The sequence below is a fragment of the Hoplias malabaricus genome, chromosome 4, assembly GCF_029633855.1.
Source record: "Hoplias malabaricus isolate fHopMal1 chromosome 4, fHopMal1.hap1, whole genome shotgun sequence".
Lineage (NCBI taxonomy): Eukaryota > Metazoa > Chordata > Actinopteri > Characiformes > Erythrinidae > Hoplias > Hoplias malabaricus.
This window is the reverse complement of record NC_089803.1, coordinates 12860840-12887399: the sequence shown is the minus strand read 5'-3', so window position 1 is coordinate 12887399 and position 26560 is coordinate 12860840. Positions and strand designations below refer to the sequence as shown.

The following is a 26560-nucleotide window of genomic DNA, read 5'->3' as shown; positions in this document are numbered from 1 at the left end:
CCTACAATATGAAGAATTACACAGAGAGAGAGAGACAAACAACCAATCACAGTGCGGAGGGCGGGGCTTGTGACAACGACCGTAAAAGAGCGACGAAGGTGAGGGTCAGAACTCACACACAGAGAGAGAGAGAGAGAGAGAGAGATTTGGGTCCAGGTTGCTGTAAACTCAGGGATAGTGTTGGGGTCCAGTCTGAATTTTCCCGCAGGAGAGTTAGACTCGTGTTAACAGAAGGTGAGTCTAATATTTTATTCTGCACAGCTTCCTTTCCTTCCTTGCTCCTTTATTTCAAGCAAACTTCTCTTAGTTGGGAACTTAAAGTAGAAGTGTGCGTTAAAATCTCCAAGAGGACCTTGTTTTCTTGAGTACATCATCTAAATTAGTCTAAACCTCATCTCTGACGTGTGATAACGTCTGTAGCTAGTTCCTTTTGGTCCGAGTTGAGTTCCTGTGAAGTGACAGCTCTGAGGACCTGTCTCATTTTATACATAAAAAACTCATTCATTTCATTCTTTCCCTCCTGTGAAGGTTTAACCTCCTAGTTTTCATTATTCTCACATTTAAAGGTCGAAATAACAAAGTATCATTGGTTTATACCCGTGTTTAATCCAGAAACTTCATCTAAACAACGAATAGTTCTTCTTTAAATTGAACTAAACCTAAAAAACGAGTCTAAACCCTTATGCTCAGGTATAAATCATTACTTTGTCTTATCTTAACTGATCTAACATCAGTGTTTTAGCACATACAGAGTTGAAGAGCACACAGTCCTATCTAAACTGGATTGAGCAATATATAATCGTGTATAAACAAGTCTAAACAGTAGGTTATCTTATCTAACCAGGTCTAAACTGTAAATAATCTTATATACACATTACACATTCTTATCAAAACAGGCTTCAAACTCAAATAAATTCATATTACACTTTCTACACACCTCAAACAGACAACAACAGACTTTAAACTACTTTATTCAAATGATTTTCAGAGTGTTTTTGGCCTGATTCACTTTGGTCTGATTTTAGTTTTTCTTCTTTTAATTATTATTATTTATTTAATCTGTCTCTTTAATGCCACACTAAAGCCGTGGGTGCTTTATACTCATGATAATGTGGGGAATTCAGTGTTGGCTGATCTGTCTGAACTTGCCCCAGTGATGTGTGAGATTTATGTCAGAGGAAAAGGGCCCTCTTTGAAACAAAGACAAACTCTTTCTGTTTCGGTAAAAATCAAGGGGAATGTGATTTATTAATTTGTCTTTAATTGTGTAGCCGATGTTTAGAATCTGAAACTATTGAAAGCAGGGTGTAAGTACAAGAACACAGCCTTGTTCCTATGTACACATTATTCTTTCATTAAAATGTTCATTTATGAGAAGATGAAACATTAAAAAGTCCTTGTATCTCCATTTCTTTTGTTTTCTGTATTTTTGCCATACTTTGAACTCACCAGTTACTGTTTAAACTGCCAAAGCTTTATGAAGAATGGACCAATAGAAATGTGCTCAAACACAACCCTGTCACATAGTTTTTCTGGAAGCACAGAGGGTTTAATCCTTAATTTTATTTATTTATTATTATTGTTTTGAGAGACAGGGTTCGACAGTGATGAAACATTCAGGTAATTGTCTAGTTTACATCATGTGGAAAGTCCAGGTTGTTTGTGTTGTTGTTTGTTGTGGAGACTGGACGTTTCTTGGCTTGACTTTTATTTCATTCTCTAAACTAATGAGAGACAAAATATTTCACTGCATGAAAAAACAAAAAACAAAACAAACAATCAAAACTAACATCTAATAATACATCAACAGAACAGGAACCTGTGTTTTTAAACTTTTTTAAAATTGTTATTAAAATGTAATTAAAATGATAAGATGTGAAGTTAAATAACGTGGGGTTTGTTTTTGTTTGTCCTAATGTCAGAGCAAGTCATTTTAAAACCAAAATATTATAAACATTAATGATGCAAGTAATTTAGCATCCTTTTATTTATTCATTCTTCATCTTTTACATTTAAAACTCCTTTTAAATGAATAATCATATTCATTTGTAGTCCCTGACTGAATCTTTTTGAATAGAGCGGATCTCCCGGAACAGGATGACCATGTTTCAAGTACAATTAGGCCACTAGGTTTAAGTATGACAGTGGTTTCTAAACGTAAATAAGAATCTCTGGGGAAAAAAATGACTGAATGCCTCTTTGATTAGTTTTTGGAAACAGATTCAAGTTTACGACAAACAATTAATTGCTTTACTCATCACTTGGCAAGAAGGTGGCAGATGGCAATCATTGCTCCGATTGATTTGAATGTGTTTCCTTTTAAAAGCAGATCAGGGGATTTTATTTTCATCTACAGTGGGTTCTGAAACTAGATTCCCCCAGAGTGTTTTAAAGGGCCCACATCAAAGGAAGCCCACTGTGTTCTGTATTTGATGAAATGTATAGTACATTTAATTAAGGAATATTGGGGAAATATTCTTATGAAAATGAATTATTATAGACTTTCAAAAATAGATTAGGCCTCATGTGGAATGATAAACTATGCAAAACAATCAAAACAATATGGGGCCCATGACACGTATTATATTATGTCATATCACATCTCCGTCATCGCTTTGTGATGGTTGGCTTCACAGATGAGTCAGCGCTCTCCATTCTCCTCTCTCGTGTTTGTAAAAGACAAATGCAGTGCCCCTTCTTACAGTTTTATTGTATTCCCCAAATAATAAGAAATGACACAGTACAAATATTTCATATTTTCACATTTTTGGTAAAGTTTGGTAAGTTGGATTTTGGAATTTCATTCAGTCCGTTTATTCTATATTTATGGTGATATTAATCTAATTGACAGAGTAGACAGTGAAATATAAGAGTGTGGAGAAAAGGTTCCAGATGTAAGTTGGTAGCAGTAACTCTCAGTAATCTCTGAACCATGTCGTTGGGTTTTATATGTGTGTAGATTCATCTGTCTCATGTTCTAGAGCCTGGACTGAATGATGATTATTTTACTGATCTGTATCTGCTTTATTGAGCTTGTTGTCAAGATCTTAATGTAAAATATTACACAGTGCTCCTTTAAGTGATTACTGATGATTATTAAAAACTTGAATGTTTTTCCAGGTGAATGCAATTAGAAGGAGATGAGTAAAAGCACTGACCCCATCTGTGATCTGCCCTACGGATGGGATCAATACGCCTGGTTTGATTCTCTCAGAGGCCACTGGCTACCCTCCACTCACTCAGTCACACCTGCATGTGTGTCTGCGTCCTCTCTGTCTGTTTCGTCTGGTTCCCGTGGCAGTGAAATGGATGAGTCCAGGCCCAACTCTGGCCCTGAGGAGCCGGCCGAGCTGAGCCCCGACCTCCAGACCCAGCTGGAGCTCTTCATGAAGCTGGGCTTTACTGAGACACAAGTCAGGAGCGTGCTACTGAAACTGGGCCTCAACTCGGACACCAACAGAGTCCTGGGCGAACTCATCAAGGCAGCGTCCGAGACAGAGGACTCAGACTACAGCCTACAGGTCAGAAATCAGATTTAATGACAAAATGTACCCCAATGACATTTGTGTTAATTAAAATGCCAGGCCTGTCACAATCGTTATTACTGTATTTACAGTGAACAGTTTATTAGCACAGTGTGTGAATCTGTCCACAGGTGTGAGTGTGTGAATCTGTCCACAGGTGTGAGTGTGTGAATCTGTCCACAGGTGTGAGTGTGTGAGTGACTGGGTGAGCGTGTGAAACCAGTGGCGGATGCTGGTCTTTCAAGGAGGGGAAGCTCAATTTCGGCCTACATCATTAAATGTGTCAGTTTATTTATACGTAAATTCTACCCTCCGTTCCTTTTCAAGAAAATGATCTGTGCCCCTGTCGTACCAACAAGGCATCTTTTCCAGGGACTTGACTAGTGTCCTCTCAATGGCCAGCAGAGCTAGGCTACTTAAACGGCCTTGGCCCGGCCGTGTGTCTGCCTGTGCTCCCACGGATCTTTACACCAAAGGATCGCTGATTCGCTCATTTCGCTGCCAATCAAAAAGGGATTCAGCCTCAGACAGATCATCCAATCATCATGCAGAAGCTGAGCGTCCGGTCCAGCCGAGGCCAGCCCACTGCCCCATAGACCCCCAGAGACGCTGAGCGTCCAATGGGCGGGACAAAGCCCAGCATTTATCCAATGACTCGTCTCGTTTCCCTGCACTTCGCTGCTTCACTATTGAACTCTGTGGACGCTTAGTGTCCACACTGTTTAAAGCACTGTGAAGCTGCAGGAATGATGGAGAAGAAAGCCACGTCTTTACCAGTGATAAGAAGCTGATTCTGAACAAAAGTTGAGCGCGTTGTAGTGCATATTTATTCAATTACATGTACACCCAACAGTATATATTTGATCACTTATTTTTTGACATTTTAGGGGACGCTGAGCTTCCCTTGCAGTCTTAGAGCAATCGCCACTGGTGTGAAACTGTCTACAGGTGTGAGTGTGTTAGTGACTGGGCGAGGGTTTGAAACTGTCCACAGGTGTGAGTGTGTGAGTGACTGGGTGAGTGTGTGAAACTGTCCACAGGTGTGAGTGTGTGAGTGACTGGGTGAATGTGTGAAACTGTCCACAGGTGTGAGTGTGTGAGTGACTGGGTGAATGTGTGAAACTGTCCACAGGTGTGAGTGTGTGAGTGACTGGGTGAGTGTGTGAAACTGTCCACAGGTGTGAGTGACTGGGTGAGTGTGTGAAACTGTCCACAGGTGTGAGTGTGTGAGGGACTGGGTGAGTGTGTGAAACTGTCCACAGGTGTGAGTGTGAGAGTGACTGGGAGAATGTGTGAAACTGTCCACAGGTGTGAGTGTGTGAGTGACTGGGTGAGTGTGTGAAACTGTCCACAGGTGTGAGTGTGTGAGTGACTGGGTGAGTGTGTGAGTGCCTGGGTGAGTGTGTGAAACTGTCCACAGGTGTGAGTGTGTGAGTGACTGGGTGAGTTTGTGAAACTGTCCACAGGTGTGAGTGTGTGAGAGTGACTGGGTGAGTGTGTGATACTGTCCACAGGTGTGAGTGTGTGAGAGTGACTGGGTGAGTGTGTGATACTGTCCACAGGTGTGAGTGTGTGAGTGCCTGGGTGAGTGTGTGAAACTGTCCACAGGTGTGAGTGTGTGAGTGACTGGGTGAGTGTGTGAAACTGTCCACAGGTGTGAGTGTGTGAGGGACTGGGTGAGTGTGTGAAACTGTCCACAGGTGTGAGTGTGTGAGTGACTGGGTGAGTGTGTGAAACTGTCCACAGGTGTGAGTGTGTGAGTGACTGGGTGAATGTGTGAAACTGTCCACAGGTGTGAGTGTGTGAGTGACTGGGTGAGTGTGTGAAACTGTCCACAGGTGTGAGTGACAGGGTGAGTGTGTGAAACTGTCCACAGGTGTGAGTGTGTGAGGGACTGGGTGAGTGTGTGAAACTGTCCACAGGTGTGAGTGTGTGAGTGACTGGGTGAGTGTGTGAAACTGTCCACAGGTGTGAGTGTGAGAGTGACTGGGTGAATGTGTGAAACTGTCCACAGGTGTGAGTGTGTGAGTGACTGGGTGAGTGTGTGAAACTGTCCACAGGTGTGAGTGTGTGAGGGACTGGGTGAGTGTGTGAAACTGTCCACAGGTGTGAGTGTGTGAGTGACTGGGTGAGTGTGTGAAACTGTCCACAGGTGTGAGTGACTGGGTGAGTGTGTGAAACTGTCCACAGGTGTGAGTGTGTGAGGGACTGGGTGAGTGTGTGAAACTGTCCACAGGTGTGAGTGTGTGAGGGACTGGGTGAGTGTGTGAAACTGTCCACAGGTGTGAGTGTGTGAGGGACTGGGTGAGTGTGTGAAACTGTCCACAGGTGTGAGTGTGTGAGTGACTGGGTGAGTGTGTGAAACTGTCCACAGCTGTGAGTGTGTAAGTGACTGGGTGAGTGTGTGAAACTGTCCACAGGTGTGAGTGTGAGAGTGACTGGGAGAATGTGTGAAACTGTCCACAGAATCTCAGAATCCTGAACTTTAGCCTGATGTAAGATTTCCATATCAATAATTGTGATGAACAGATATTCACACACATTTGGTCCCTCTGAAAACCCTCTGATGAAATACTTCAGAAAAGAAGGATTAAATAGAGAACACTTAATCAAACCCTTTTTTAAGGTCCGTTTTTGACGTCAGTTTTGAAGTGTGGCTCTAATAGTGCTGTGTATGAGATGTGAATGTATATTTTAAGCATGGTTATTTAATACTCACTGCCCACCCCCAACACAGGAGCCCTCTGTAGGTCCAGTGCTGGCTTCCCGTGGAGACGGCAGCAGTCAGAGCCTGAGCTCTTTGTCTTTAGCCTTGGAGCAGGATGAAGCTGCAGAAGATGATGCACTGAGGCCTGTGGTCATTGATGGGAGCAATGTAGCTATGAGGTGAGTTTCTCTTTTCCTACATTCCTCATTTACAGTGGCTCCTGTTAAGATGGAGAGGGTGGGGGCATAAATTAGGCAGTGGGCAGAAGATATGGTCAGGGTCCCAGACATCTCAGAGATCTAATGGGGTCTTCCGGGATAGTATCGGCCAAAATGCGATGTGTGAAGAGTCTGAACTCATCTGAGCTACTAGCACCCGCTGCTGAAAGGGTTAAATCTGGGGGTCAGAAAATGGGGCGGTGTAGCTGCAGTCAGGTCAGAGCGCCTATGATTGCCTTTGTCCATCCACAATAAGCCCTGCCCTGGACACAGTGGAGCAGTGGGAGAGAGAGGCCTGGTTACATTTCATTTCATCATGTGGATGGGCGGAAGTCTGTGGAGCGCTGACCTGGGGAAGAGACGGCACCAACGTGAGTGTGCGCAGTGGGAAGAAGATCTGTTGCGAAACAATGGTTGCATGAAACACCTTAAGTGTTAAATGTGTAGCAGAACAAATGCCTTAATTTCTTAAAGAAATCATTATAAACCCTTATATGTTTCCTTAAGTCCTTTAAGTATTCCCTTAAAATGGCTTAACTGTTGCTTAAAGCTCCTTAACCGTCAGTTCCCTTAGAAAGCTGATACAGCTCTTAAAGCAACAATAGATACTATTTCTACCTCAAATATACAGCTTCAAAATCATCATATTGCTCCACTGAGCTGTAATTGGGAAAATTGAGCCTCTGTCGTTGTTTCTCTGAGCTCAATGCTGCAAAAACTGTACCATGTAATTGTTGGAGGAGGGTAGGAAACCACCCTGCCTGTTTCCCCCTTCTCCTTGATTTCAGGAAAGTGCTGTAAACATGAATTACACTCTGCAAATGTAGGGGGAGCCCAAAATACCAAACCCTACCTAGTGTTCCTTTAGTTTAGGGTTAGGGTTAAGTGTTTTAAAAGACCACTTGGGTAAGAATTTGGGTTTTTGCTCTTAGGCTCACGCTACAGTTGCAGAGTGTAATTCATTGTTCCATCTCTGTCCTGAAATGAGGGGGGGGGGGGGCACATTGGGTGGGGTCCTACCGTCCTTTAAAAGTTACTTAGAGGAGTTTCTGCAGTGCTGAGTCCAGAATAGCAACAACAGAGGCTCTGTTCTCCTTGACACAGCTCAGAGGAGCATCACAATGATTCTGAAGCTGTCATTTTAAGAGAAAAATACTATGTTGCCTGTGAAGGACTGACGCCCCCTCCAGGGTGTATTCCCGCCTTGAGCCCAATGATTCCAGGTAGGCTCCAGACCCACCGCGACCCTGAACTGGATAAGTGCTTACAGACTACGTAGCACTTCTTTAAACAGCGGTGTTTAGTGAATTCTTTTCTTTCTAAGGTGTCATTGTTATGGAAAAAGTCGACCATTACAGCCAGAAAACCTTAGTCACTGCAGTAAACCCCTTACAGTTTTCCCTTGGTTAAGTGAAACGTCTGAGGGATTTTATGCATCCCACTTATGTAATTCTGTTAGGGAAATCTTCCCTTAAGGCTTCGGCGGGCAGCAAGTGTTCATTTGGATGTTACTTGGACACATAGCACTTCCCTAAACATTGCAGCAGATTCCACCCCTTGATGACAGAGGTATCCCCTAACAGCTGTAGGACCCCACAGGAACGGCATATTCCACAGTGAAAGTGTGCGGTAATAACCCGTATGGTATTTCTGTGCAGACACACTTGAGCCTAAGGTTAAAACGCCCAGTGCCGCATGTGCTCCACGTCCATCAGAGCAGTGGAAACGTTCTCTGAAGTGGTGGAGCACTATCCAATGCATGTATAAGATGAGTTGGATTAGTGTTTGAGATCCATAATGGATCTTTGGTATGTGGCTGAATGCAATTAAACATCCACACAACAATGTTCCAGTTTGATGGTGTTCATGTGAATCTCTCGCTGATCTCCAGCGCTCATTTAGTTCCTTATGTTTGTGCATATGAGCTGCGTCTCGTGGCCTTTGTTCCTGTTTTCTCAAGCTGGCATTCCGCTTTTGTCACGCAGTCACAGATTTCTGACCTAGTTCCTCTTCCGTCGAGTCACAATCAAATGGATTTCCCAAGCTCTCAGAGACACTGCATGTCCACAAGTTCTTACACACCTCGTACAATGAGTAGCATTGAACTGTTTTATGGTGCACCCACTATGCACCCAGAGGTTCATGTGTTCACACAGAGTTGGTACACACTCAGAATAACAGTCACTGTGGTGGTACCCTCATAGATACATATACAGTATTTTTAATTAGGGAACATAGCTGTACCTTATTCTGTTATATTTGTAGATTTTAAATTGTGTTGATTTCACACGCTCCATTTAATCTCCAGGACTGTTATTCATTGATTCATTCATTATCTGTAACTCTTATCCAGTTCAGGGTCGCGGTGGGTCCAGAGCCTACCCGGAATCACTAGGCGCAAGACAGGAATACACCCTGGAGGGGGCGCCAGTCCTTCACAGGGCAACACACACAGTCACACATTTACTCACACACTCACACCTACGGACACTTTTGAGTTGCCTATCCACCTACCAACGTGTGTTTTTGGACTGTGGGAGGAAACCGGAGCACCCAGAGGAAACCCACGCAGACACAGGGAGAACACAGCCCCCCTGGTTTACAGCCCCCCTGCTTCAGGCTGTGGAGCAACAAACTGGCATTATCTGGATCCAGAACTAAAAACCAACATCAGTACTAAAGCTCACAATTTTTTCGTGGTTGTTTGCCATCAGATTTTCACAGCAATGTTCCAGTGCTCTCTCAGATGAGCTAAGGTAGTTACTACAGCAAAATAGGAAGAAGATACTGATTAATAGCCTTGAATTACGAGGACATTTTGGAGGAACAGGTTTTGACACACCTTTGGGTCATAAAAATGATAAAGTATGGCATATTTTATATTTTATTCATGAAACTGGGGACTGAAAATTTACATTTTAAATTTTATTCTTGGTTTGAAGTTGTGTACATTTATTCTCTTAGAGAACTGACCTACCTTTTGAATGCTGTGTGTTCCTCTGTGGATGAATCATGATAGTTAAACTGCTGTCTTGAGAATGATTTGCAGAGGCCCATAGGCGTTTGATCCACTTGTCCTGGCGAACTCCTCCATGTCTGATCTCCGCTGTATGCAAATCCTCTTCTATGCAAATCAGAACTCCACCCTTCCCTAGAGAACTGGACCGACTGCATAGTCTAGTGGGGAAAAGAAAAGTGCAACAATCACTGTAACCCCAAGCACAGAAGCTGGCTTTGGTAAAAGATTAAAAATGATGCTATCATTTTCACCTCCAAAAATCAGCAGACAATATTTATGAAAGTAATTTTTTATAATATTATATCACTAGCCTTGCACCCAGTGATCCCAGGTAGGCTCTGGTCCCATCGGTTACAGAAAATGAATGAATGATATCACTATTAACATATTGCATTATAAAACGTTGTGATGTGCACTGACATTCTTGCTCTTTGAGTTAATAAACTGTAAGGTAATAAACTGTCTACAAAGTGCAGCTCAAGATGAAGAAATTAATTGTTTGGAGTCCCCGAATGAACCAGTTTATGCTCCAGGGAGTGGGTCCTCCACATTGGGACGGCCCAGTTTAAATCTCTGATATATCCAGGCCAATAGGTGATACTTCAACTCAGGCCTAAATTATTGAATGGAGCTCCATCACTCCAGAGCATGTAGTTACACTTTTTGACAACACAAGTCTAGGGGCGCTTTATACTCTTCCGACCAACTGTTGCCATTGAGCACAATGACTACACTCATGGCCAGCTGTTGTTAATTCATATTTTTTTATTGACATTATACAGCTATGTAAGCAATTAAACATCAGTGTGCAAACCTTAAATTTTCCTCATGTAGATTGTACAGACAAACTTGGCAAGTTCAAACTGAAACTTGTTTGGTGGTAAATGTCTGTTCTGCAGAATCGTCTTCTGGTTAAATTCCCAATAAAATATTTTCTTTCTTTTGCAGCCACGGGAACAAGGAAGTTTTCTCCTGCCTGGGGATAGAGCTAGCAGTCAGATACTTCCTTGAGCGAGGTCATGACGATATTACAGTGTTTGTTCCTTCCTGGAGACGAGAGCCACCCCGACCAGATGTCCCGATCACAGGTTAGATCACCATCTCACAAGATTAGAGTTTTGTCATATCTCCTACCACCTGAAGTATCCTAATGAGACAGAGTCCCAGATATCACAGGAATCTGTCTCACTTTAAGCCCTTATGGCTCAGGTACTGCATTGGCAACTACTGTGGGGCAGATATTTGCCAAGCTTGATTTGTGTTATGATATATGTTGTGTGGGCCGTATAAGGTGATGTGGCTGAGTTGAAGCCTATAATGAACTTTAGATGTGCCAATCTGGTGGTATGTTGAGAAAAAAAACCTTTGTAAACCTGTAAATTAACAGCTAAACCTGCGTCTAGACAAGCAGCTAAACTAGCATCTTGTCAAGCAGGTAAACAAAAGTGGAGCGGCTAAATTAACAGCTGAACTAGCACCTAATATAGCATCTGGACAGGAAGCTAAACTTGCCACTGATATAGTATCTAGAAAAGCAGTTTAATTCACATCTACACAAGAGGTTAGACTAACATCTAGACAAGTGGTCTCAACTAGCATCTAGAAAAGGAACATAACTAGTATTTAGACAAGAGCCTCGACTAGCATCTAGACAACTGGTCCCAACTAGCATCTAGAAAAGGAACACAACTAGCATCTAGAAAAGGAACACAACTAGCATCTAGAAAAGGAAAATAACTAGCATCTAGAAAAGGAAAATAACTAGCATCTAGACAAGAGCCTCAACTAGCATCTAGACAAGTGGTCTCAACTAGCATCTAGAAAAGGGGCATAACTAGCATCTAGACACGAGTGTCAATTAGCATCTAGAAAAGGGGCATAATTAGCATCTAGACAGAGACTTGACTAGAATCTAGACAGGCACCTAAGCTAGAAGCTGAACCAGCTGCTAATCAAGTAGCTGAATAACCAAAAGCGAACAAGCATCTAAAACATCTATTTACATTTCCACATTAAATGTGTTTCACCATCACATGATTGTTACCTCATTACCTCATACTGGAGCATATTTCAGTGTGATATCATTATTTAGCTCCAACACTAGACCCATTTTTCAGTTCAGAATGACTTCTCAAAGAATACTCTCATACACTCTGAGGCTGGTGGCATCATGTGTGACCTGGGGGAGCTTGGTTAATGTGGGGTGAAATCTGTGCAGTGAAAAACATTTGCTCTCAAATTGGTTGCTAGGAAAAATGTTTTGCTTAGATTCTGTTAATTTAAGAATACATCTTTGTGGGCTTCCAAGGGAAATAAATTAGAGAGTAAGTCAAAGGCAAGCAAAGGAATCCAGACATATATTGGGTTTGTTCCAGCCAGGAAAGACAAGTCTGTTCATGCTCGACTGACTGTGTGACATGAAGTGATGAGTGATACAGAGGTGGATATTAACTAGATCCATTTTCCTGAATCCTTACAAATATTAACACTTGTTAATATGTAGTTTTAGTCTCAGAATTATTTTAGTCATTAGTATCTGTTCCCTATTTTTATCTCAATTTAATTTGATTGTGTGTGGTTCCCCACTGACGCTGGTTTAACCTTTTATTTTAGCCTTAGTCAAGACTTAATTATTTTAAGTATTATAAAACACTTGTTACTTTTCCATGAGAAAGTATTTTAATAAAGTTAAAGCACTTAGAAATGATGGTCAACAAACAGAAACATTTCCACATTAAGCTGCAGAGAGTAGCAATTCTTATAGCATTTTCAGTCATGTTTAAGGTGGAACTCAGATGTGACTGGAGGCAGTTAGATTATCCTGAATCTAAAAGTATTATAGTGTTATTAAAAGTATTATGTCTTGGGTAAAATACTAAATGCAGTAAAAGTACATGCTCTGAAAATCTGTCACTGTGGTGGCACATCTTCACTACCTTTAGTTAAAGATCATAATTGTACTATATTCAATATCAATTGTAGATTCACCTCTCCTTCTGGTGAAGAGAATGTAATGTATCTTTAAGGAACACAGTGGAACTTGAGGAACCTTTTAAAGGTAAATTTACATTGTTTGTAAGTTTTGAGACAATAATATACTTGTACAAGACCTTTTTATATGAGAGTGTAACAGAAACCAAAGAGAAAAAAAAAACAGTTTAAAAAGTACTCAAGTATTGAGTAGGTATTTAGTGGTTATTGAGTAGGTTGTGTTGTGGTCAGTGGAAATTCTCAGCGCATCTAACACCTCTCAGCTCAGCAACTGAAGTGTGTACTACTCTGTTCTACTTTCTGGATCTTACTGGTCGAAAATAAAATGCTAACTCTTCAGTCATTTGTGAGAAACCACAAAGAAGCACAACATCGAAACCAGGGGAGCCCGATGCCTGCAGTCGAAAACACTGTACACTTTTGATCGTGCCTACTGTAAATAACATGAATCAGCCGTTTCTCACATGAATGTAATGTGCAACACATGAATGTGGTCCAAATATTGGTCCACACTCACTGATGATTACTAAGAAGCAAACTTCAGAATTGTTTCGACAATACATAAAAAAAAAAAATAATAATTATATAAATACATTTAAAATATAAAAATACCCACATACCCCCAACAGGGCAATTTGAAGTAGTCTGTACAACCTATCCATCCACCAACCAAACATCCACCCTCAACCCCGGTCAACTGAGTAGTAAGCAGACTCTTTACTCATTCAAACATGTTATAGTAAAATTATCATGAATTAAATATATTCAGAAAAGTACAAATTTGTGACTAATGTAATGCTTCAGTGTTAACACTGTGCTGACAGCTGAGAGCATGCTAACAAGGCATACCCTGTAAAAAATGACCCATTGTTTATTTAAATTAAATATTAATTGACCCCTGTCCCGAATGACTGGCGCCCCCTCCAGGGTGTATTCCCGCCTTGCGCCCAATGATTCCAGGTAGGCTCTGGACCCACCGCGACCCTGACCTGGATAAGCGGTTACAGATAATGAATGAATGACCCCTGTCCCACTTTTTATAGTGTTTTAGTCACAGTGTGGTTTTTGGATGTTGCGAAATTAAAAAATGCCCAGTGAATGTTTCCAGGTGGTTGCCATGAGTGACTGCAGATGCATACATTACACAACACAATTGTTTTGCAGTGCACTTCCTTATTTGTATGTCTTTCAACAGACCCGTGCATTTAGACTTTAGACTGTGGCTGTAATATTACACACACTTTTCCAAAAAAAAAAAAAAGGACCAAGTACAAAACGGCAAAACAATATAGATGAAGTAACTTCATATGGGGGTGTTTCCTCTTTTTCAACATTTCAAAATCCTAGAAGTTTGTGTTTAATACGTGTCAGAATATTCTATAATTTAAATCTGGGGAAAATAAGCCTGATAACGTATTCTTAAAACACTTAAGATATTTGTTTGAGGAGCGTCGTGTCATTGAATATAATGTCTACTTTTTTCTTCTTGAGGAAATAAAAATTATTAGTGGGAAACAAGACTTCCTATAATACATATACATTCCTATAATACTCTAAAATCTTCCTATAATACACTCCCATACTCTAAAATCATTCTGCAATACACTCCCATACTCTAAAATCATTCTGTAATATACTCTCATACTCTGAAATCATTCTGTAATATACTCCCATACTCTGAAATCATTCTGTAATATAGTCTCATACTCTAAAATGTTCCTATAATACACTCCCATACTCTAAAAACATTGTGATATACCCTCATACTCTGAAATCATTCTGTAATATACTCCCATACATTGAAATCTTTCTGTAATTCACTCTCAAACTCTAAAATCATTCTGTGATATACTGTCATACTCTTAAAACATTCTGTAATACTCTTCCATACTCTAAAACGTTCCTATAATACACTCCCATACTCTAAAAACATTCTGTAATACACTCCAATACTTTAAAATCATTCTGATATATACTCCCATACTCTGAGATCGTTCTGTGATATACTCTCATACTCTGAAATCATTCTGTAATACTCTTCCATACTCTAAAATCATTCTGTAATATACTCCCAAACTCTAAAATCATTCTGCAATACACTCACATACTCTAAAATGTTCCTATAATACACTACCATACTCTAAAAACATTGTGATATACTCTCATACTCTGAAATCATTCTGTAATATACCCCCATACTCTGAAATCATTCTGTAATATACTCTCATACTCTGAAAGCATTCTGTAATATATTCCCATACTCTGAAAGCATTCTGTAATATACTCCCATACTCTGAAAGCATTCTGTAATATACTCCCATACTCTGAAAGCATTCTGTAATATACTCCCATACTCTGAAATCATTCTGTAATACACTCCCATACTCTAAAATCATTCTGTAATACACTCCCATACTCTAAAATCATTCTGTAATACACTCTCATACTCTAAAATCGTTCTGTAATATGCTCCCATACTCTGAAATCTTTCTGTAATATACTCTCATACTCTGAAATCATTCTGTAATACTCTTCCATACTCTAAAATCTTTCTGCAGTTTTCCTGTACTGCAAATTTTAAGTAATATTCCCAAGCTGAATATTTAGCTGTATTGGGCCTTGACAGGACTTACTCTTTTGCACAGTGTATATTAGCCCAGCTATTTTATGATGTGGGGTGAAATACTCACTCTCAGAGGTTTCTAAAAGCCACTAACCCTGGTCTAGGACACATGATTACATGACTGGCCAGGAAAGAAGTTAGGGAAACCACCTCTCTATTTATTTCCCTTCTGCACTGACATGAATGAGCCTTATCTCAAATTGCCCTGGGGATTTTTTAAACTTCCTTCATCCTGAAGAACTGCCAAGCATTTTTTCTAAATTAGTAATACCTATAGCAGACTAAAGGGAGATGTTTGACTATTAACATGGTCTGTGGTCTGGGCTGGTGCTTGTTATCTTAATAAAAACGAATAACTTAAATTCTTGTTATTTAAGCTTAAGGTACCTGCATGGGACTCTACTACACTTCCTGTTTTGATATGCAAATTACTTCATAATTATGCTGAAGGTTGCAGTACCTTGCACTGGGAAAATGATACTGATAGGCAATAATCAGCTTTGAATATCTTGTTCCACCTTAATGGCCACAGGACTCACTTTTAGGCTAGTGAAATCTGATTTTACAGTCCAATTTAAATGGTATACGTGTGACATTTCAGTGTCTGAGGAACTAGTAATTATATTGTAACAATATATACATTGTTTAATTTAAAATTTTAGAATCTATATTTGTTTATTATTATAAATATCTAAGAAAATGTTTTTTTTTTTGCCCGAATCAGTGAATTCAGCTACTTTAATGTTAAAACAATACATTTCAGTGAACTTTAATACCAGCAGCTGGCTCAAGGCACATAAAGCCACTCAGCACTGGTCTGTGGAGCAGTCGAACAGTGTTCTCCGCAGTGATGAAGATCCATCTAGTGCCTTTGGGATGAGTTTGAATGAATCACTAATTTGCTAATGGCTGAATACCATCAAATCCTCACAGAAATACAGTTACAAACACTGGATTAATGAAGAAACGTAGGATGAGCAAGGATCCAAACCTTACCTGTGTGTGTTTGCTTCCCTTCAGACCAGCACATCCTTCGGGAGCTGGAGAAGAAGAAGATTCTGGTTTTCACACCGTCCAGACGAGTGGCAGGGAAGAGGGTGGTCTGCTATGATGACCGCTTCATCGTGAAGCTGGCATGCGAGTCAGACGGCATCATTGTGTCCAACGACACTTACCGGGACCTGCAGGGGGAAAAGCCTGAGTGGAAGCGCTTTATTGAGGAGAGGCTCCTCATGTACTCCTTCGTCAACGACAAGTAGGTCATTGTTCACATTGTGATGTGTGTCACCAATGTCCAGAATGCTCCCAGAACAGTTTTCGTGTGTGTGTTAACGTGTTACTTATCACTGTGTAAGAGAAACTTACTCCTGCCTTTTAGTGTTGGATGCATTGTTAAAGTCTCTTGAGTGAGTGTTTTTCTTCCTTAAGTGTGGATCTTCCATTTTCAGTGCAGTGAGGCTGATGCACACATTCACTTCAGGTCGCTGTAGAGATGTGTATTATTTAATTTAATCTGATCTAAGCTTAAGGGCGGCGCTGTGTCTGCGTGGGTTTCCTCCGGGTGACTGTCTGTGAGGAGTGTGGAGTGTTCTCCTTGTGTCTGCGTGGGTTTCCTCCGGGTGACTGTCTGTGAGGAGTGTGGTGTGTTCTCCCTGTGTCTGCGTGGGTTTCCTCCAGGGGACTGTCTGTGAGGAGTGTAGTGTGTTCTCCCTGTGTCTGCGTGGGTTTCCTCCGGGTGACTGTCTGAGGAGTGTGGTGTGTTCTCCCTGTGTCTGCGTGGGTTTCCTCCGGGTGACTGTCTGTGAGGAGTGTGGTGTGTTCTCCCTGTGTCTGTGTGGGTTTGCTCCGGGTGACTGTCTGTGAGGAGTGTGGAGTGTTCTCCTTGTGTCTGCGTGGATTTCCTCCGGGTGACTGTCTGTGAGGAGTGTGGTGTGTTCTCCCTGTGTCTGCGTGGGTTTCCTCCAGGTGACTGTCTGTGAGGAGTGTGGTGTGTTCTCCCTGTGTCTGCGTGGGTTTCCTCCGGGTGACTGTCTGAGGAGTGTGGTGTGTTCTCCCTGTGTCTGCGTGGGTTTCCTCCGGGTGACTGTCTGTGAGGAGTGTGGAGTGTTCTCCTTGTGTCTGCGTGGGTTTCCTCCGGGTGACTGTCTGTGAGGAGTGTGGTGTGTTCTCCCTGTGTCTGTGTGGGTTTGCTCCGGGTGACTGTCTGTGAGGAGTGTGGTGTGTTCTCCCTGTGTTTGATAAGTGAAACAGCAGTGCACTTCAAGACATTTCAATAATTGCAGGATTAGTGGTCATTTAAACAGAGTCTTCAGTCTGAGTTTGGAAACTGAGGGACTGTCAGTGTTCTGACAGAGATAGCACTTCTGCACCAAACAACCACAAACCGAATATGGAACTGTTTTGCGTGTTTCCACCAACATAAATAGGTTCCTGAACAAGAAAAGTTTCCACCAGGAACCAAATCAGAGTTGTTTTTCAGCACGAACCATGATGCAGTGGGCTGTGGGTGTGTTGACATAAAGAAGCACTAGAAAGAGCAGAGGTAATCTGGACACAGTCATATACAGCGTATTATATAAATAAAAAATAGGAAATAAATGCTGTGTCAGAAACAGTTCCTTATTCACTATATGTTGCACTATTTTGGGCCTCCATTTTGTAGCAATAGACAATTTTCAGTGCTCTCAAACAATCCCACAATGCACCTCAAAAAGTAGTGTACCTTAGCAGATAGCGGATTAACCAATACGCAGTGTTGTTTGGTTTTAAAAACAAAATGCATGAGGTAGTGACCGAAATCGTATACTACCCTCCTGAATTCAGTTCCCTATGATGATGCACTGTATAGTGAATAACAAAAGGAATATTGAATAGGGAGCCATTTTGGAAAAACAGCAACGTGCTTCGATTGTGAGTATTTTCTGTGGCTTTGTTGTGACTCGAAGTGCATTGCCTACTTTTCTTTGCTGTTCACAAGCTCTAAAAATCTCTGCAAAATTTCCACATATATATTATGCATCACAGTGATCTGACACCACTTTAATGAGTGGATAAACCACGGCTCGGTCCTGAATCCATTTATCTATGACGTCTTAAAGGACGGTTGTTCAAGCCGAGTCAGACTCGAAGCTTGAATTCTTTGAGGCATGGATCGGGTTTAGACCAGTGTCATCTATAAGAGAGTGTCTGGTCCATTCATGGCTTTGTAGATGAGCATCAGTGTCTTAAATCGGATGAGGGCAGCTACTGGAAGCCAGTGAAAGGAAAACAGCAGTCAAGTAGCATGAGTGAACTTTTACAGACTGAAAATTTGGGGGTCTGGTCTCATGATGGGATTCTTGCTACTTAAAGCTACTTGGTTCAATTAAAATGCCTCATTAGGATGCAACTCACATCAGATTGCCCTTCAGTCCTGAACCAGTTTATGCTCCATAGAGTGGGTTCCCTACATACCATACCTACCATGTATATGTTTAAAAAAATACCTAATCTAATACCTAAAAAAATACAGAATCTCAGACACAGGACGATTGTAGACACTACAGTTGCTTCAGTAGCTCCAAGAACAGTCATTTGAGAAAGAGGCTGATTGCTCCTTTAATCAACTGACTTTTATCTTCGCACCAGGTTTATGCCTCCAGACGACCCACTGGGGAGACACGGACCTACTCTGGACAACTTCCTCCGCAAGACTCCGCGAGCTCCGAAGAGACTTCCCTGCCCTTACGGTGAGTCTAAAGTCGTCTCTATCAATGATGTGCGCAGTGCTGATGCTCTAGAGCAGAGGTGTTCAAACTGTGGGGTAAAGAGCATGGGAACATGGATATTTAAAACTCCAGCAGCACTGCTGTGTCTGATCCACTCGTACCAGCACAACACACACTAACACACCACCACCACGTCAGTGTCACTGCAGCGCTGAGAATGATCCACCACCACATCACACCTGCTCTGTGGGGGTCCTGATCGCTGAGGAACAGAGGGGAAAGAGGGCTAACAAAGTATGCAGAGCAACAGTCTGTGATTACAGAACTACAGAGTGCTCCTGTGTGGTGAAGGGAGCAGATAAATTGGACAATGAGTGTTGATACATGGGTTACATTTTGACACTATGATTGATAAGTGTATTTAAGTGTTGCAAATGCAAATACACTGTTCTCTAGACACACAGTCAACACACAGCAGCAGTGCATGAGAACCAGGTCTTTAGAAGAACAAGCAATTGATATGCAAATATTGTAACCCTATAGGATCAGCAAACATGTGTGTGCAAGTCAGAACAGAAGTCTAATCCCTTCTGAATTCTAAGGCGTGTGTTTGAGCTGAACGCCCAGTGTTCAGTTCCAGTGGGTCTTAAGTTACTCTGTTTGTTTTTTCTTGGTAAGATCGTTTCCTCCAAATCTGTACATGGATACAGCATTTTTTTAAAAACACATGCTTTAAAGAAGTCAGGGGGCTCAGGAAGTGGCATCTCTGCTCTTTGCAGAAAATGTTGTTCTTCTGGCTTCCTCGCATGGAGGCCTCCAATGTTCACTTGAGCAGTTTGCAGTGAACAACAGTTTGAGTGTGAAGCGGTCGGTATGCGGATCAGCACCTCCAAGTCTCAAGCCATGGTTATCTCTTGGAAACAGATGTCATGCTCCCTTCAGGTAGGGTGTAAGAACCTACCTCAAGTGAAGGAGTTGAAGTATCTTTGGTTCTTGTTCACGAGTGATGGGATGAGAGATCATGAGGTTGACCTTAGGTTAGGTGCAGTGTCTGCAGGAATGAGGTAATTGTACCGGACCTTCGTGGTGAAGAGAGCTGAGCCATAAAGTAAATTCAAACTCAATTTACCGTTCAATCTACGTCACACACTCACCTATGGCCATGAGCTCTGGGTAATGACCGAAAGAACGAGATCGCGGATACAAGCGGCCAAAATTAGCTTTCTCCGATGGCTTGCTGGGTAAACTCTCCGTGATTAAATGCTAACAATTTTCCATTAGATCCAATGACAAAAATGCTAATATGGCTAACAGAGCATTCCTGTCTTTTTGTTCTTATTATGCAACACATTCATCCTACATGACTAATCCTCTTCTTGTTTTTAATGATAGGTAAAAAATGCACTTATGGGATCAAGTGTAAGTTCAGCCATCCCGAGCGAAGCAAGCAATCCCAGCGTTCCCTGGCAGATGAGTTGCGGGATAAAGCCAAGATGGCTAGCTTTCCGAACCAACCACAATCAACAGGCCATCATCATCATAAAAATCATCACCATCATGGAGATTCTCTGGAGGAAGTAATGGAGCAGAAGCTCACTCTGAATTTGAAGGGACCATCGAAGAAGGCCCAAACAAGCGAGAATGTGCCTGTGTTAAAGGGAGGACCGCAGTCCACTCCAGGGAAGCTCCCTTCAAAGCATGAAAGGAGTGGTCACTACTCTATGACAATCCTGAACTCTGGCCTCTCTTCCCCTCAGGAGTTCCTGGACACTGGCCCCTCTTCCTTTCAAGAGCCCCTGGACTCTGGCCTGGGCTCATACGAGTACCTGGGTCTCGATTCTCACAGCACTCACTCTGACCACATGTTCAGAAGAGAATTCAAGAATACTAAACCTCAGTCTGGCAGTAGGCACCATTCTACATCCAGCAGCCAGCCATCTAGCTGCTCCTCCCTCAAATCCTCTAGCTCCAGCACAGGCCACAAGTTCAAGAACACCAAAAACCCAGGAGTCAGGCTTTACCCTCACCTTCTGTACAACTCCTATGGTGGAGCATCCTCTTACCAGCCAAGGAATTCATACAGTGCCCCACACGAATATCTCCAACAACAAGACTACTGGACCGAGCCTTTTGAAGGTTACAGTCAATCTCTCTCCAGCCCTAAGAGGGGGGACCTCTCTTCCTGGGGTGAAGTGCTTCCAAATGACAGCAAGGTGAGCGAGAAGTTGGAAAGGGAGCAGGTACGGAAAAAGCTGAAGAATATTTTTAATTCCCGTCTGGTGGACAGAGCCATGGACAGGTTCCCAAACCTCTTGGACCCTCAAGTACTGGCAGTGGAGATCGTCCACCTGCAGTCGTATGGAGGGGGTTTTTAACCCTTCAGGCCCAATTCTGTGGGCACAAGCTGATTTGAGTCAGCTGATTGAGACTCTGTGGCCAAACTGCATTGCCAGTCATTTATGAGTTTTCTCCAACCAGTTGTCTCATGAGTTTTCTCTGTTTGGGCTTAACACGCTGTCCATGTTACTGGTTGCATAACAAACTACCTGTAGTGTTTTAGCTGGATTTGGTTCTCAGGACTTTCTGCACTTTGACATGGAATGTCCGACCGTACCATGGCATAGCAAACATTCTTTCTTTATTTATTCTGATGTTTAATGCATTTATTTTCAAGGAGTTGGGTTAATAGGACTGTAGTCACAACAAAGCTACGCTCAAACAGCAGGTAAAAGTGACTTCTGTTCACACTCTCTATATAATGTGACTTAAATCTGACATCAGTCTGAACAGAGCACGCTCCTAAACTGACCCACACGTGCAAGTAACAGTGCTTCAGTCTCTGACCAGAAGGAGAGGGCAGTTTGTTCCATCCAAAGCACTTTCATTTTGAAATGAAGGACTGGTACCACACTGGAGATTTACTGTGCAGCACTGTATCAGAAAACAACTCTTTTCTGTTTTCCAAATGGTTTCCACGGGAAATACAAGATTTAAATTAGCCTGAAAAGAATATTAAAACATGAACTGATTCCAAAGGTCAAGTGAATGCTGTTACCTTTATTCTAAGGGCAAATCTGCCAAGTCTCAAACACATCTCCAAAGAAAAGGAGACAAGTGCAGACATAATGAATTTAATATTTCGATGATCCACATTTGAGCGTCCTTCACACCAACATTTTTTATTAAACATTTCATACCAATTTCCATAAGATTTTTTTTTTCTTATAAATGGGAGTTTGTTTTCCCAATACTTTTACAAATCTAAAATGCTTTGACCGGGGCGTTTCTACGTCCTAAACACCTTAACATTAAAATGAAAATGGTTTGGACCTGAGTCCATGGATCATTCTCCACAGTCAAGGATTGATGTAAAAGTCACATGAATTCAGATCTGTCCGTTCAGACAGAGTCACTGTGCCAAAGATCGGGCACGGATCAGATTTCAATACCATGTTTTGGCCCAAATCTGATTTGAAAACGACAGCTTCAGTGATTTTTGATGTTCACACAGACATGAAAACAACACACCTGTGTCACATATGAAGAAAGAGATTTGGGCCACTTTTACCTGCTGTGTGAACGCAGCCCAGTTGCCTTCAGCTTTTACATTTTTCTGTAGTTTATAATGCATTGTTGTTTAAATGCAGTGAATGGGTATGTATATCTTTTTAAATAAGTGTCTAATCCAGAGGTGAGGTGTGGACGCAGTCTGTTGACACTGTGTGCCTCTTACAGCGGTCCCAATGCAAAACTACCTGAAAGAGGTAGAGGAGTGTATGCCCTGTGGGTTTTTGGGTAAATCCCCCATTCAGATGAAAAGCAGTAAATAGGTCTCTAATGAGGGTGGAGAGATGAAGTTAACATGACACTGGCAGAAGTCAATAAGTCACACATCTATGCAAAGCAGAAGCAGGGTTGTCATGGATAACAATAGCAGAATGCACCACTCCCCAGCTAAACATGTCAGTATAAGAGGGTAAAAAAGAACCTGACACGACTGACAGATATGAGGCTTTTTTTAACAGTATACAAAGCCACTGAGGTGTTACTCAGTGTTAGTGTTGTATTCAGGGAGGCTCCAGCAAACAGAAGCATTAGTTGTATAAAATGTTAAGCAATAAAAACCAACCCATTGTACCAGATGAAATTACATTTTGTGCAAGTATTTTTGTCAGACATTACAGTATGTTGGCATAATTGTTTTGTAATTAAAGTTGTACTGAATTATATTTAAAGAACTGTCGATTTTCTGTCCCAACATTACATTGACTCCCATGGTAAAAATGAGTAAAAAATAATTTAATTTGTGATTTAGTTTAAAGGTACACTAAGATTTGGATTTTTCCCTCCTGGAGCGCCCCCTAGTTTAATATATTTTTACAACACTGTACTGAAATCAGTGGGAAAGTGGAGGGAGAGGGAGTGTGGTTTCCTGCTCTCCTCCAAAAGTTACATAATGCAGTTTCTTTAGTGCTGTGCCTAGAGTACTATTCTTCCAGTTACAGGTCAGTGAAGCATCACAATGATTTAGAAACTGTCATTTTAATGTAAATATATTACATAGTGTTCCTTTAAACGCACACTGTAAAAAAAAGACAAACCCAAGATTTAAAGGTGCTGAACATGATTTTAATCCAATAAAAAATGGTTTATAACATTCATGTTTCTCCACCATCTCCTATCTCTCCGCGCTGTTTACACACTGGAAAAATGTCCGGTGTTTGTATGCAGCATTGGCTCAGTAAATGGGGAAATAAACCAATTGGCTCAGACCAAACACTGTAACACTATTCCAGCCAATCATCAACAGGTGCTCGTTCATAAGGCAGAGCGAAAGTGCTACCAAACTAAAACGCTACTGGTGTAATTCAAACAGTGAGTTAAAACTTACAGAGGAGATAAACCACGAAACAGCTAAGTTGGCTTTGTACTGTTCTAAAGATTCCACCTTAAAAAATGAACACAAATGTGAGGGTGGGGTTTATTTAGCTGTGAAAACCGTAGTTCTCCAGAATCATTTATGTTGCCTTTAAATAAAATCATATTCTGAGGATGAAAAAAAAATCCCTTCTTAACAAAACTGTATTTGTAACTAAAACAAACTTGGTTTCACTGAGGTGTAAATATACAGAATATGAGGTTACACAGAGGTCAAATCTCCTCATAGGAAAGGCATGTGTACGCACAAGTCATATAATGTAGCTGTTTAAAAAAAAAATCATCTATTATTCTGAAACTATCAAACTTGCCTGGATTAGGACACGTGCATGGTGAGGAAGATGGCAAAAAAAAAACTGTATGAAAAACGAGCAGTGTGTAAACAAAGAGCAGCCCTGTTCCAGCCCTGTTACTGCGTGTCTACATACTGACACTTTAGTGTGAGAAAGACAAGCCCAGAAAGATCTGTAACTGAATAATAGGCTTCAAAGACAACAGTGAAAACATTGTGGAGAGATTAACATATTATTTTCATCACTGACACGAACCCTATGATAGTGTTTCATTTTGTCAAAGCAGTCAACATTAACAACATTTTTACTGAAACTTTTACTCAGCAAATTAAGAACTTCTAATTCAAACATAATCAAAACTACACTGAATATTATAATAAAGTAAAAAAAGGATGGTTATCTCTCGCCAGTTTCTCATGTATATCACACTACACACTTATCTCTCTCCCGAAAATACAGTGAAGTTCTGGCGTTTTAACTTTACTGTTGTGAATATATTGTTTTAATCGATCGACAACCACCAATTTATATGTATTTCCATTGTGTTGATCTTACAGTGAATATTTAATTTTACATTTAAATGTCTATTATTAAAAGCTTCAGTCTTAAAAAGTGTCAATGCGATTAATCTCAGCAAACTGTGTGTATATTTTTAATTATATGTTTGGCGATTAGTCTGAATTACACCATCTGAGATTACTGAGCTCAAACCGTGTTTACAGTAGTGTAGTTGCTGCTAGGGGAACAGTATAAATCAATTCGTCATGTCTCAAACTCGACATACACTTCTTAAAATGAAGAGTTAATGTTTTGATGAAGTCCTGAGTCCCAGTGTCAGGACCTTTCAGAAAACCCTCCAGTCTGGCTGAAGTCCAACAGCTGCTCACAGAAGAGCCCCTGAGCTCCAGTTATAGGAAGTGTTTGGTTCTAGCCGTTGCTGTTAACTTTATCACCTGGGGTGTATTTCCTCATGTGCTCATCTTACTTTACATGCCGTATGAGGATCTGAAACCATCTGGTGACAAATCCCAAGACAATGTAAAAATCCCAGCTATGAATTTCACTGAAACTGAAACGAGGCTTTGTTCATGAACCTGACATAGTGCAGCAGCGTTTCTCAGCTCTGCAAGGTTTCTTAAGGTTTTAAAGTTTTTTTGCGTTTGATTAATTGAGACCACTGGTTATATTTCTGCACCCTGTCACACCATGTAACCATCCCTACTGTTCTTCAAAGCAGTCACAAAAGTTGTAAAGAGATGTAATAAGATAATAATCTGAACTGCGTTTAAATACTGGAGTAGCAACAGTGTTTAAAGGGAAAAATATGCTTTTGAACATCTTTTCTACTGTTTGTGATTTTAGTGCTGTTTCTATTTTATAAAATAAAAGTGGCTTGACAAATAATCAACTGTGTAAATACGTTTCCGGTGCATGTTTTTATTTCATCTTATAACAAAGCCAGACACTAAACAATGTCTCTAAAGCATTAAATAACTTTAGTTTAATTCTAACTATAAGTGAATATAAATTGTACTGACTTTTTTTTTGGCAGTAAAACCATGAGCCTGAAGCTTTCTTACACCTGAAGTGAAGGATGAGCAGAAAAGCACTGTAATGTCTCACTGGAAGCACCGAGCACCAGGCATTTGACCTCTTTTCCCTGAATTTCCCTTTTGATAACTTAGAGTCCCAATAGGTGAAGAGTAAGTTATTATCTGGTATTTAATTTCATTTTGCTCCTTTCTATGTGAAACCACCATCTGCAGGGATTCCACCTGCATTTCAAAGCTGTAATGTCAGCAGGTGCAGCAAATTCCCACTCATTCTAATCCTCTGTTATTCAGACATACTATAAAGAAGAGCACCTTAATCAGCCATCAACAGCATGATGCAACTGTGAGAACAGCTTCACAGATGCCTTGCACATTGGGGTTATGTGACAAGAATATACTTCTACAGATTCACTCTATGGCCAAAAGTATGTGGACACAACAGTGTGTCATTAATGAGGTCAGCTACTAAAGGCAGGTTCTGGAACACAGACACCACTCCAGCGTACCAACACCAAATGGAGCTAAATCACCTCCAGAGAATAGATTCACTGCTGTGCAGCCCAAGGTTTTGGGGTATTTTTTTTTTCACCCTGAGTGTTAGCACTGAGCATGGTGACCTTGGTCTCTTATGAAACTGCTGCAGAGTGTCCCCTTCTGTTTTTCACATTAGAAAGCCTGTTTCAGGAATGGCTGCCCTTTAAAACAGCTAAACTCAGAGAGGTTATGTTTCTAAAAAAAAAGCTTTTGTGCACAGATGAGTACGACAGAAACCTTCTCTGTCACTGTGGTCACGTGTTTAATATCGTTACTGAGGCAGAGGAAGCATTTACTGAGGCGGTGAGGGGATGAGAGATAAAAGATGAGTGTGAAAGATAAACTCAAATAGGTCATTGTAGTCAGACTGATTAAACGAGAGACACCGAAGAGAGGATGTGGTAAACAACTGAAAAGAGAAGATGCTCGGTCTTAGTTTCGCCTTTTTTTTTC

At 41.2% G+C, this 26560-nt stretch overlaps 1 protein-coding gene across 1 annotated transcript; it reads left to right on the top strand.

Moving 5' to 3' along the window:
• The first annotated feature begins 119 nt into the window (after positions 1–119).
• zc3h12ab (zinc finger CCCH-type containing 12Ab) lies at positions 120–25350 on the top strand. Its single transcript, XM_066666854.1, has 7 exons — positions 120–234; positions 3121–3521; positions 6262–6410; positions 10417–10556; positions 16103–16337; positions 18710–18810; positions 20182–25350. The coding sequence occupies exons 2-7, from the start codon at positions 3141–3143 to the stop codon at positions 21162–21164; spliced, it is 1989 nt and encodes a 662-aa protein (XP_066522951.1). The 5' UTR covers positions 120–234; positions 3121–3140; the 3' UTR covers positions 21165–25350.
• The last annotated feature ends 1210 nt before the right edge of the window (positions 25351–26560 follow it).

Coding starts and splice junctions, on each gene's coding strand:
- zc3h12ab (XM_066666854.1), top strand. CDS start 3,141: ATGAGTAAAAGCACTGACCCCATCTGTGATCTGCCCTACGGATGGGAT. Junction 3,522..6,261: donor ACTCAGACTACAGCCTACAG/GTCAGAAATCAG, acceptor CCCCCAACACAG/GAGCCCTCTGTAGGTCCAGT. Junction 6,411..10,416: donor GGGAGCAATGTAGCTATGAG/GTGAGTTTCTCT, acceptor TTTCTTTTGCAG/CCACGGGAACAAGGAAGTTT.